This window comes from Bombus vosnesenskii, unplaced genomic scaffold (genome assembly GCF_011952255.1).
Source record: "Bombus vosnesenskii isolate JDL3184/JDL3185 unplaced genomic scaffold, Bvos_JDL3184-5_v1.1 scf7180000014105, whole genome shotgun sequence".
Taxonomy (NCBI): Eukaryota; Metazoa; Arthropoda; class Insecta; order Hymenoptera; family Apidae; genus Bombus; species Bombus vosnesenskii.
The window spans coordinates 1622503-1636043 of NW_022883371.1; the positions used below are offsets into that span (position 1 = coordinate 1622503).

At 28.2% G+C, this 13541-nt stretch overlaps 1 protein-coding gene across 2 annotated transcripts; it reads right to left on the reverse strand.

Annotated features, from left to right (window-relative positions):
• Positions 1 to 593: 593 nt before the first annotated feature.
• Positions 594 to 10389, reverse strand: LOC117239643. 2 transcript variants are annotated; one of them, XM_033505366.1, is made up of 10 exons: positions 10095 to 10389; positions 8923 to 9142; positions 8188 to 8314; positions 4839 to 5053; positions 4665 to 4755; positions 3549 to 3817; positions 2916 to 3175; positions 2172 to 2464; positions 1709 to 1903; positions 957 to 1298 (listed from the first exon to the last, which is right to left on the reverse strand). In XM_033505366.1, exons 2-10 carry the CDS (start codon positions 9127 to 9129, stop codon positions 1120 to 1122), a joined length of 1836 nt encoding a protein of 611 aa, XP_033361257.1. In that variant the 5' UTR covers positions 9130 to 9142; positions 10095 to 10389; the 3' UTR covers positions 957 to 1119. The 2 variants fall into 2 exon arrangements, with proteins under 2 accessions (XP_033361258.1, XP_033361257.1); XM_033505367.1 differs by lacking the exon at positions 10095 to 10389 and having other exon boundaries at positions 594 to 1298; positions 8923 to 9129.
• Positions 10390 to 13541: the final 3152 nt, after the last annotated feature.

A 13541-nucleotide genomic window follows, 5' to 3' on the forward strand; every position in this document is an offset into this window, starting at 1 on the left:
TGTTTATATACAATGATTGCATATACTATAAATGGCACAAATGTTAAAATTATATCTAGGTTTAGTAATAAAACTTTGCATAACATTTTTTGTTTTTTGAACTCTTGAAAAGACGTAGAATACTTAAAAAGGACCTATCTATAGCATGTTGCATAGAAATACAATTCCGAGATAATAAAATATTAAAGTAATAAAAATTCATTTCGAGGAACTACCAGTTCACGGTTATTTTAATCTTAGACTGGCAATCATCATCTACTGACCATGTTGTCAAATTACCTGTTGTCCCTGTGGACGTAAACAATATTATACAAAACTGTATAAAAATATGTGTAATATTAAATGAAGAAGTAACTGTCATTAAATATCACATTCCAAATTCATCTTTCGTTTTTCATAGTGATTATCGCTATATATATATATACTTACATATATGCTATATAAGATATATTATTATATATATATCATATATTATCCTCCAATTTTTCTTATTATTTTTCATGAACCACATTTAATCGAATTTAACAAATTATGAATTAATATATAATTAAAAAAATTAAAAACAAATCGTTTTTAAAAGTCATACACAAAGATTATTATACAATGTTCTCTTCATTTATTTCTTATTTTTACATTTAATAATAATTGCCACGATATGTGCAACAACTTGAATATAAAATATTCGTTTCAGTGTCATTCGCGACAGACTTAGAATTGGATACAAGATTTGTCTATGTACACCCGATATAATATTATGGCTTATACTTAATAAATTTAAATTAATTGAAATTTGTGGTTTTCCCGATTGTTCGTAAAGCATTTTACGATAGGATATGTAAAAAGTTTAACTGATATATATGATCTGAAAAATATAAATGACTACATATCGTTGTAAAGATCTGTACATTGTATCTCACACTGCAATAATTAGCGCTATGGGTAGTAACCCCCAATTCACAACAATTTCCATTTTACGGACAAATACATTTTGTAAAAAAATATTTTTAATTGCCGTAAAAAAATATCTAAATTTATTTTTGTACAAAAGAGTTTCTACTATCAAATAGTAAAGACGTGTATTACACACAAGGTCTTTCTCCCTCTCTCTCTCCTTTTGCATCAATCTGTAGAAAAGGAACCGGAAGTTTGGGCAGCAATTTTATCCATCCGTTCCTTCCTCCTCTTTGGTAAATCTACTGAAAGGAACTGTACTGCCCATGGAATAACGAACAGGACGTTCATTAATATAAGGGCAAGCTGGCAGACTACGAAACTGTTGGTCCAGTCTTTCAGGAATCCTGAAAGAGATCATTTATATTTTAAAATTCGCTTTCATCTCCTTATAGTAAATACATATGCTTTTTACATTTCGTTCGTCATTAATATTTGAGTAAAACATTGATTTTGAGTAAAAGTGATTAATAGTGATAAAACATTTGTATTTACAATATTTTTATTTTTACGGCCGAATCGTATTTTTCTATTACTAGACAATTTTTTAAGTTTGAGGGAAATAGAAAAGAAACGTTATCGCGTGTTTCAATTTTACGTTAAAGATCTTTTTAAAACATTAAAAGTCTTCCTCTCGACTGAAGCGGAAACGAAACTGAGACGTAAGAACGTCGGAAATCACATCAAAGTAGTGTAACTAAAGTTACCATTAATTTTTAAGATATTGTTTTCAGCAGATTATGGTAATTTTACTTACCAACAATTGGACCAAATAATATAGAGATCACTCCGTTAATAGCGCCAGCAATTCCGTACGCTGAAGCAAATTTATCAATACTGATATCTTCTATAATGGCCAATGGCTGAGGAACCAATAACCATGATCTAACCATTCCTATAATTGTTATCATCACAAATGTACCGATCAAGGTATCATTGTACAGCAAGTATCCTGAAAAATAAATTCAGACTTTTAGAGGTATACATGTTTTTATGCAACGCGATAGTAGCTTGAACCGAAACAAAAAATTGTTCATAATTTTGAGAATATGTAGTAAATTTCCAATCTATGTTTACTAAGATTTAGCAAATATGATTTACTTTCAAAATTTCGAAACACTTTCTTGCAGCAACTTTATAATTTGTGCTTTTGTGATTTACAATATTGTGAAACGCAATTATTGTATTATATTAAAATTTAATGCATATAATTTACTGACCAACTTTTGCGAACGCCATGCAGATCATAGCGACGAAGAACATGTACTTCGCTTTGACTTTTACCAACAAGATGAAAATTGTGAGTAAAATCTTGGATACCAATTCCGCGGTTGCGGAGATAGTAATCGCTTGGGCTGCTTGGCTCTTCGTGTAACCATTGTTAGTTATCATTAGTGGCAAAAGATAAGTAAACGTGAAATCGCTCGACATAACGAAACTAGTGCCCAGACAAATGTTTAGGAAACCACAATTTTTTAAAAGTGAGATTTCCAAAAGTTCACCCAATATTTCTCTACAATGTTAAAAATTTTCTTATTGATCTTCGATATTTTTGAAATAAATTAGATATTATAAGAAATTTAATAAAATACGAAAAGTCATATTCAGTAATTGAGTTATTATAAAGAAATTAAAAAGGAATAGAGAGCTGAGAATGATAATGGTGTAAGTCAGTTCATTGCTCGTTTCTATAAAATAATATTCTGTATATGTTACTGCAAAAAATTCATGATATTTTCTTAAATCATGGGATCATTGCGACTGAGAACATAGTTACTTAATTATAAAACTTAATTCTAAAACGAAATGTATAGTAGTTTCGAAAATTGAAATGTATGAACAAATTCAAATTTCTAAAAACTTAACTTACACCATTATGATTTTCAATTTAACAAATGCAAGAGATGTTGCAGAGTGTTTAAAGGTTAACAATAAAGAAAATTATGTAAGAATAATTCACGTACTCTAATTGACCTTTACCGATATCCTTTTCTTCCTGCATAGAAACTTGAATTCCTTTCTCTGTTCGTTTTTCTTTAGTTTTCTCAGGATGATGTTGCCTAGTATCTCCTAAACTGCCAATACTTGTCACCAAATTCACTAAACTTGATGATGACAAGGTCGATAGTCGTCGTGTTAGCAACTCGCGCATTGATCCAGATCTTATTCGGTTGCATATTCTGCCCTCTAACTCCGATATCGAAGCTACCCTTTTTGCAGGTGACTGTATTTAACAGAACATGTAAATTTAATAAATAAAGTACGAAATTGAAACCTTTATTAAAGATAATTGTTCTAATGTACTTAAATAGTTGAAAAACTTATAATAGAAATGACTCGTTTCCATATCTGCATTTTTCCAGGACAACAAAAGAATACTTTGCGAACTTTAATTTTCGTTCAATACATTTCAATTTTTTAAACATAATATTCACGATATTACACAGGGTGTCCCAGCAGAATACAATCGTTTAAATATCTGCCTTCTCCATAGTTGTATGAAAAAACTTTTCAAGACAACTGCTTTCTCTCATGTCTTTCTTAATACATATTTCTTCCTTCAAAGTAACAATATCAGAACAACGTATAAAATTTACTTTCAATGTTTCAATTAAAAGCGGAACCTGTTTTCCGCTTTCGCCCTTGAGACTCGTTAAGCTGCTCCATCTGGTTTTTGCAGGAGTTCGTATAACTTCACTGTAACGACGATTTGAGAATACTATACCGCGCAACTTCCGTTCTTCTCTCTCGCGCATCTTTTCCACGCGAACTTCTTCCGGTTTCTTCGCATGCCATTCGACAGGGTGCATCATTGTCATACCGACGATGCAGTTCAAACTCATGGCACCCGTCATCAATGCTGTTCCTATAACACAGTAAAAGTTAGCGATCAAATACTGAAAATCTCAATATGTCGAAACTTTCTGTTATAGCTGCGATCAAGAATTCTCAAAACCCAGATAATGCTTGATGTAGCGGCATATGAAAATCTGGTCAATTAAGTGGCGAATTTTCTATTTGCAAATGTATGAGTTGTGGATTTATAAACTGGTCGAATGGTTGAAGAATTGTAGACTGAGGAGAGGAAAGTGTGGCTGAAGTTACAATGTGTCATTCGATTATATTGTAAGTGCGACAAATCGTTTTTGTTGTTGAAATGTGAAACATTCTGAATCTTGATATGTACCAGCATCGGGGATACATATGGCTCATTGATCAATTCGTTTATACAGATTAAAGCAATTTAAAATTCATTATGCTCATTTTCAGACTCCAAGGACGAATTAATAGAGTACCATAGTATTAGTTAACTATTATATTATTTAGAAAATAAAGTATTTAAATATCGATAGCAAATAAATTCTGACATTTTCGAATGAATGTTTCTTGAAAATGAAACCTCCAATGCAATTGTGTTGTTCGTGATTTTTGTCTTATTTTGAATGGCAGAATCTCCCTCAATTAATTTATACCACGATTAAACCTAAAAACCAAAAATGTTTAATGAGCGAAATAAGACAGATTTAGACAGCCGTGTTTGTTGCAGTGAGCGCAACATTTTTAATAGTGATGCTTCATATTTTGCATGATTGTTATGATCGAGCAAATGGAGCTTGACTATATAAACTATATAATTATATAGTTTAATATTAATATTTATTAATATTTATTAATATTTATTAATCGTGTTATCAATATAGAAAGAAATTTACCTCGAAACCCATACATCCTCATCATTTTTTCAATACATATAGGATAGGCGATTCCTCCTAAGCCGACGATAACTTGGGCCGCGCTCATTACCTAAATAGCAAGAATTTCTCTAAAAAACTAAGAATATAAGTATGTTAACAATTATATCGGCCAGCGGCCCTGCATTTACGTACTGGTGCCCTTTTCTTTACGAAGTAAGCATTGAAGTTCGTGTTGCAAATGGTAACAATGAGACCAAGACCCATTCCTTGGAGAAAATTTAAGAAGGCCATTTCGTAGACATTTGTAACGAAAGCCAGACAGACATTTGGTAAGGAGAAGAGCACCGCACCAAATACCCCCACTGGCCTCATAGAATATCTCTTTATTAGCGAGTTGGTCATTAAACCTGAAATTTAAGTTACAATTATTATATTTTATCTTCTAACTGTTGAAATCCGTGATATAGTCCTTACATAATTGTGAGATACTTTTGTTTAAAATAATTTTATATTTTTCAATCAAATTTGAAGTAGGTGTTGCAATAAGGAATCAATAAATCAACAAGAACCAACCAGGAATCAAGTACTTTCTCAAACATATAAATATTAATAGTTAAATAATATTCATATTAATAACGTTTTGCAACTCTGTATATAAAACTTCTAAATATTGAAAACTATACCCCTTTTCCTCTGCAATAAATACAATTCAAATATTAGGAGTCTCTTTATTGCTGCAAATCCTTTATCTCCCAGAGTCTAAGTGTCGTAGTTTACTTAATTTTTCACTTTCAAGTGATCGCAGCACATTCACCAATTAAAAAGTATGTACACTAATAACAAATATAACAATCACACCACCGTAAGCACTATACCTATTCATAAATCTTTAAATCACTTTTATGTGATTTACAGATTTACAGATAAGCATCGTAGCGTATAATAAAGAACGTTCAAATAAAATGTAAATTACATTAAAGTTGTCAACCGGTTTAATTATTCTACAGATAATCAAATGGTTAAGTGGATGCAATAATTAGAATCTGCTGATTCATCTCTCATGTATTGAAATCCCAGTTCTGCATATAGTCTATAGCTTCGACACGAATTCTTTATCAACATTGTTCTTTGATAACAATGAATGAAATAAAAATTTGTTTTAAATGTAGAAGTTATCAATACGAGAAATTAGATCCATAGTGCAATCAAAACAGTTCATAGCATTCTGAGCTCTGGTTGAAGAATTAGTTCCACTTCAGACTAGAATCATTGTAAGAGCTATATTAGAAAACAAAATACGTTTTCCTAAACTCCTTTACACTTTTTAGCTTTGTCGTATTTTTCGGTTCCTTTCTTATCATTCAATGCAAATATTATTTAGTATAATTCAAAATACGGAGAGTTTGAAGGAACATTTTATTTTAAACTTTAACATTTTAATAAGTCTTTCATAGGAAGGCAAAGAACTACTAAATTAATAAAATTGATATAATATATTCAAACTTCAATTTTCTATTTTGTGCAAACATTAAATAATTAATTATTTGTCTATTGTTTTGACTGCTTAACTTATTACTTGGAAGTACCCAAAATTATTGTGTTATGTATGTAAATAAATTATATTAATAAATTATATGACATATCCAATGCAAATATTAGCAATAGAAACAAAAATGTAGTATACTTATTATTAAATTATATTGTTATTTTGCCATAAAATCGTTAACTATAATTGTTTCGCAATTTCGCTCTTATCTAATAGCTGTAAAGCTATAAAAGATTTACATAACAATTCGTGAGCCGCCGTCATACGCTTATCGGTAATGTTTTCAGTATTTAATAGTATTTAGTAGGAAACACACGATAGTCTTTGTGATAATCTAATTGCACTTATAATTATATTAAGTAACTCTAAACACTACATAACATCTTAGTACTGAAATACACAGAAAGATATATAATTTGTAATGTAATACAGATTTATTTTCTAATATAAAAAATCAGGTTTTATTAAACAAATTTCGTTTTATTTAAAACAATTTGATAATATATAGTGAATAATGAAATTATTGAAAATTATATATCCTAATTTAATTTTGATGAGAATATTATTTTTATTCACAAGGGCGATGACACCATCGATTATGAATAAATCAATGTTAAATATAATTTATATATTCGAAGGAAGAAAGAATAGTAACCATACAAAGTACAACTTATAACATCATGGGAATAAATATTGTATGAAGTGTACCTATTTTATGTTTCTTTAATTAATTATTCGATCAACTATTATCGTTATATAAACTATTATTATCATGAGATGGTATTATCAATTTAATTACCAACAACGAGAATTACACGTGAGTCTAAAAATATATTGTATCAACACGTTAGGATTTCCAAGCATAAAGTCTAAAATTATTCAATGACGTTTATCACTTTTATGTTCTTTTGTAACAAAGCATATCAAAAAGTAAATATATCTAACTATAAAATGTAATTGTAAAGTAGATATGATTAGCTTCGTAATAGTTATTTTCCATTAGTATTTCCAATTTCGTCTGTTTCAATATTTCAAAATCAATTATTGAAAGACACATTGTTTAATATATTTCTTTTCCTGTTAAATTTCAAATCCTTATTTTTATGTTTTTATTTTAATACCTTACAGTAACTGAAAAACTTTTAATTTTTACATACATAACATAATTTAATTATCTCTTTATGTTCTTTTATTTTATTGAAGTATTATATTAAAAAATAATTTTTTTTATAGAAAATTTGTCTCTGTAATCACGAATGTTATGGATATCTATTATTGATATTATGGATAAATAAAAAAGAAATATGACATTGAATGCGTGTATTAAAGCTGTAAATTAAGGCAAGGCACATTATTTGTACGGACAGACACGATTTTCACTTCCTGGTGTCTAGACATATTCATTCCACGTAGATAAACGTAAAATACATGTGATCAAATTGGACGAGTAATAATGTTACATCTTTTACAGTTTGAAAAGAATTCATGCATACATGTACATGTATACAAAGCGAATCATAAATATATGTCCTGTTCATGTCCATATTTCAGGGAGTGAATCTACACAAAAAAAAAAAAATAAGTAAGAAGGGTTTTGAGAACATATGTCCTACATATTTTAGTTTTCAAGTTATGGATAATTAAAGAAAATTTTCGAAGTGTCTGCTTCGTGCCTAGGCATACAGTATTACACGACATTGAGTATTCTTTTTGAGTATTCACGGAGTCTCAAATCCATTTTTCATCTGTTCTGTTAAGGAATATTTTTGCTGTAAAAAGGAAAGAAGGCAAAATTTTAAAGATTTTTTGTAATCACCCATAACTCGAAAACTAAAGATACGTGGGATATATGGTCATGCTTTTTACTTATTTTAATGCATAGATTCACCGCTTGAAGTATGGAGACATGGATATATTCATGACTCACCCTGTATATTGCACCTACCGATTCCATTGCAATGATAGAAAGAATAAAAAGTGGGACAGGCTGCTTACCAGCAATTGAAAATGTAATCATAAAAACAGAATTGAAAAGTGTCATTGTTGTGCCAGCTTGACCAGTTGCTTCAAGAAAGTCTCCAAATATTATTGCAAATGATGTAGTTGGTCCAAATGTTGTAATCTAAAAAAGAAAAAATTAATTGCATATTATAAAAGTAATCATAGAAAGAAAGATGACTCTTATACAATATTCTATCATTTGATAATTTTCAAATGTTATAAGAAATACTTATATCACGATAAAATTTCTGACGAATGAAATAATTATTGTTCTGCATTATTTTTACTATACTATCTTAATATATGAATTACAATTACGTCTTTAATGCCTTATTGTCCCAAAGTACTAAACGCTATTTTATTCGTAAGTTAAAATTCACACACTTAATGACATTGCAAAAATAAAATTTAAAGAATTGTTAATAACTGAAGAACAATATAATCGGCTATTAATAAAAAGATACTTTTGAAATATATCTACCATTCTCTTTACTAATAAAAAATATATGTACACATTAAGTATAAAATGCGAAATATTTGCAAAAGTAATGACTTTACTGAATGGCATATTGATATATTTTATGGTTATACATACGAAATGATACCGATATTGTCTCTTAATTGTTATAAGAAATGTGAATGAATAATAGAAATTAAACGATGAAAGAAGAATCAAAGGAGAAAAATTGCAAAATTTATGTTTAATACTAATTGAACATAAATACTAACAAATACTACTATCATAGCAAAAGCTACCATCCACCCCCAGCCACCATCTGGAGCCAAGTCTTCTAATGTAATTTCATCATCGTCATCTTCATCTTCTCCTCCCTTGTAGGGTAACAAAGCGTTACTTTGAAGTTTCTTTTCATTCTCGGTAAAGACGGTCGTAGTTGGATCCATTGTGGTTGTTCCATTACTCGTAACTACCGTCATATTCTTATCAAATCTATATATAATAGAAAATATTTGTTAATTAACTGCTTTGATTATTCACTATCATATTAAGAGTTGTGTTTAATATCTCTCAATCTTTCTCTAACACAAACCAACAAATTTCTTTAAAACTTAAAAAGAATTTTTTTAGAATTTTACATTTTAATCATCATCAGTTTTATATGCAAATACAATTTTAATTAACAAGTAAATAACTAAGTTGAAAACAATAAGTTAAAAATTACTGTCTTAGTATCAGTATTAAGTATTTTTAAGGATTATAAATGGAATCTAACAATATAAGGCGTCCCTGGAAAAGATATTCTTTTTAAATGAAACGAGGGAAAAACTATCTTATACACATATGCATAACGGCATAATTAAATGAATATTATAATATATTTTCGGTATAGTTACTATCTTCGTTGTTACAGAACTGAAATCATCATAAAAGCGATCCAAATGTCTGTTGGGATACATCTAACACTTTTACTTATCATTGAATTTTATGATCTCTCTTAATATTTTCGAATGCGTTTGTTTAACCTCTCCACAATTCTATTTAATAATTCGTTAAACACTATTTATTTAATCGGATTTACATTTTTGATATTACTTTGATAAGACAGCTTTTATTTTATTTTCCATTTTTTTTAAGTAATCTTTCTCAAGGACGACCTGTATATGCCTACGTATATTTAAGCATGATACTGCAATAGTACTATATTCATAAATTCTGTATCACTCAAAACTTTCTAAAATTTGCACATACATATAAATTAAAAAATAAGAGGAAAGACAAAATTTCTTGAATCTACTAATACCTAAAACTTGTTTACAAAAACAGTATCCACATTTTGTGCACTAATAACAATCGCAGGAGATATTTTTGAATGAATGAAAGATAATTATTTTATATATTGACACAATCGAGACAAAGTTGAATACATAAACAAGGATCTTACCAGCTGAAAGTCTTCAATTTCTTCCAATTGATAGATAGAGGAACTGTGGATATAATTAATAAATTTTATACAGTATATGACAGTCGGCTGGATGGTTTTTGACTGAACGAAACAGGGTACAAACGATTTCGAAGACTTTCTTATCTATGTACACAATGTCACCGTACTAAATACCTATCCTTAATAAGAATGAAATATTGCTACCGTAGCATCTGGAATTAGGAAATCATTTGAGGAAAAAATCAGATTGTAAATGAAATTTTGCAATACTACGTGCAAAACTGATTAAATCGCGAGATAATAATAAGGAAATAATAACAATACAGTAATATGTTTTCATACACATATACGGTGCTCTGTTTTTGTATTCCGCTTCTCTTATGCTTTTACTTTAGCTTATAATAAATAATTATTTCATAGTACAAGGCATAATATAAAGAAGTATTTAGGATACAAATATGTATTTACAATGATATAGCAAAAAAGGAGAAAATATAATGTCTCTATTAAATATATCTGTGATTTGACAATATGTATTTTAATTGTTTTAAAAGATATGTAATCATAAAAATGAAAATAACCGACGATATATATTTGTTTTAGTAATCTTTTGTACATTTTAATAACATGCAACATGTGTACATTATAAACTGTAATTTTAATTAATGATTCTAATAAATTAATTTATAATTGTGGTAGGAGATACATAAAATTTTATAATTATCATGTATTATTTATGATCAAATGATTTAAACAAGAATTCTATTAAAATCAAAAATATAACACATTCTCTGAAATATAAAAGTGAAATACAGATAACAAAACATCTAAGTTCGAAGCATACTACGCGTTTCAACTTCATATCTGTGCCTAAATGTGTAGAAACATTTTGAAAATTTCGTTAAAGGTTTGAAATGCTAAATTGTAGATAGTAGTAAATTTTGTTCGCTCGGAATTTTTTAAAAATTACTTATTTTATTCATACATACACACTACTTTTAGACATAATTTCATTATGTACCTGCATGTTTCGACTATTTACACGTTTATTCGATCACCGGTTTTTCTGATATTCACAGTTTATCCCTGTTAAAAATATTTCATCTTTCACATCATTAGAAATATTTCAAAAATTTTACTTTACATTTGAACGATTTTACTCCATAAATAACAACCATTATTTTTTCATGATACTTTTCCTAATAAGTTTAAAAACTTTATTTCACTAAACGAAATCATTAACCAAAAATTCATTTCCATGTAATTTAAAATGTAATACAATACGTTAAACTTTAAACGATACTTCTTTTTGATCCTAACATATGCACTGCAGTTTCCACTGTATAGATATGGTTGCAGGAGATAAGGCGTACGCAGACTGTAAGCTCTACGCATTGGAAGATTTGTAAAATACCAAAGAAAATCGATGATACATCACTACAATATTTACGTATTATAAGTGTTGCACCATATATCATGTGTCTTATCGCCCACATATGATACGAATATCCCCTCCAGGATAGATATAGTATATCTATCTATTTTAGAGATTTATATTCCGAAAGGAAACAATTTTGTAAGTTTATGGAAATATTATAACTAGACTACAGATATTTATATAGATCCATATTTTCATAACCATAACTAAAGAAACGGAATCCAAATAATTTGTTCCGCCTAGCAAATGTAATTTTTCATTTTATTTATATCTTTGTTTAAATTTTGTTATGTTTAAAAAAATGAAGAAAAAAGAATGAACACATAGCAATAAAAGCTATTGAATGATTTAAAAGACAAAAAGCAAAAATAGCTGCATGGACTTAAACAATCCTATATGCAGACGATTATTATTTTATTAAGACGGTTATTAAAAATTAGGTGATAGACGGAGGGTTATATTTCTTGCACATTGTGTATCTATGTATTACTGCATCTTCAAATTTTCTATAAATACATAAGCATATACAATCTTTTTATAGTAATCAATTGCTGCTTTATCGTTTGTTTATTTTCTTATCTTACTTCCTTAAAGTTTCGTATTTTTAATCTTCAAATACTTCATAGAATTATATTTGATGTCAATAAGGATGATATAAGTAATTGAATAACGATGTATCATACTCTACTTTCTTATCGCAACATTTCAAAGCTGTTGTAGCAGTTGCAATACATTATGAATATTTAAATAGAAATGAAAGTCTAAAATATAAGTTAAATTAAAATATAAATTAAATTAAATATTATTAGAATGTTAACTCTATACGCTAATACACAGTTATTGTTTATACGTGTCTATCTTTATTCTTTTATAATTTAGTGCTCCAAATATATCGATGTATTAAAAATCATATTTTTAGTCAATAACTTCATATGCTACATATGATAGCAGTAAAATTGCGTTTCTTGGCGCTTTAAGTAACATAATTAACGCGTTCCGAATACGTTTATCACGTTTCAACGTGATAAAATACAATATATACAGTCTTCGCACGTGATAGATCGTTTGTATGAGAAATATTATGTACACGTTGACATTATTAATATAATTCATGTATATGTACATGCCTTTCTATGTTTAATCGTATGGATAATATACCTACTGATATTTTTACTAACCAATAAGTAATTTTTTGTAGCCTTTCGTAAATTTATTACCAATTATTTGAATTGACAACAAAAAATGAATTTCGATAAATCTCCTCTCATCATTTAGTTTAATTAATCTTTAAGTTCAGGGTGAATAATATTATAAATGTTGAAACATTGATTGCGATCAAAGTATATTTGCGGTGCAAAAATAAATTTGCTTTTAAACCGCAGCTAGTTCATACCGCAAGTAATTTAAACCGTTGGTAAAAAATATTCTTAGTGGTCATGTTAATTAATCCATGTAACGTACAGTTACTACTGAAGCTAATAATGAATAATTTAACTGATTTATATAACTCTTTAATGATTAATCACATTGACATTGTTGTCTATAAAATTCTGTTTATATTATTATATTTTTATAACTTTTGTATAAAAATAAATTTGTTGTTATTCAGTTTCTCCTTGCGATATATTTTATTTTTAATTTGTTGTATACATTAGAGGAATAAATTTAGCTTACACATTTATTTAACTTAACATGAATAATCGTAACAATGAAGTCATGAAAAATACGTGACTTCTCAATATAAAGCACCTCACATTTTAAAAGTGGAGAAATTTTTTAATGTACAAACGGGGTGTTATTCGCTTGTGTTATCAATCTTATTGTAACATGTACATATGGACTTCGCGAGACATAATATGATAAGAATAATAAATAATAAGAAGATAATTGAGAAATTCTTGAAATTAGATCAGAATACAATTTTTCTTTCGTGTAACATGACAGAATAAAATAATTTTTACCATTAAAAATTCAACTAGCAAATGTAAGTTTTTTCAGTACGTATGCAT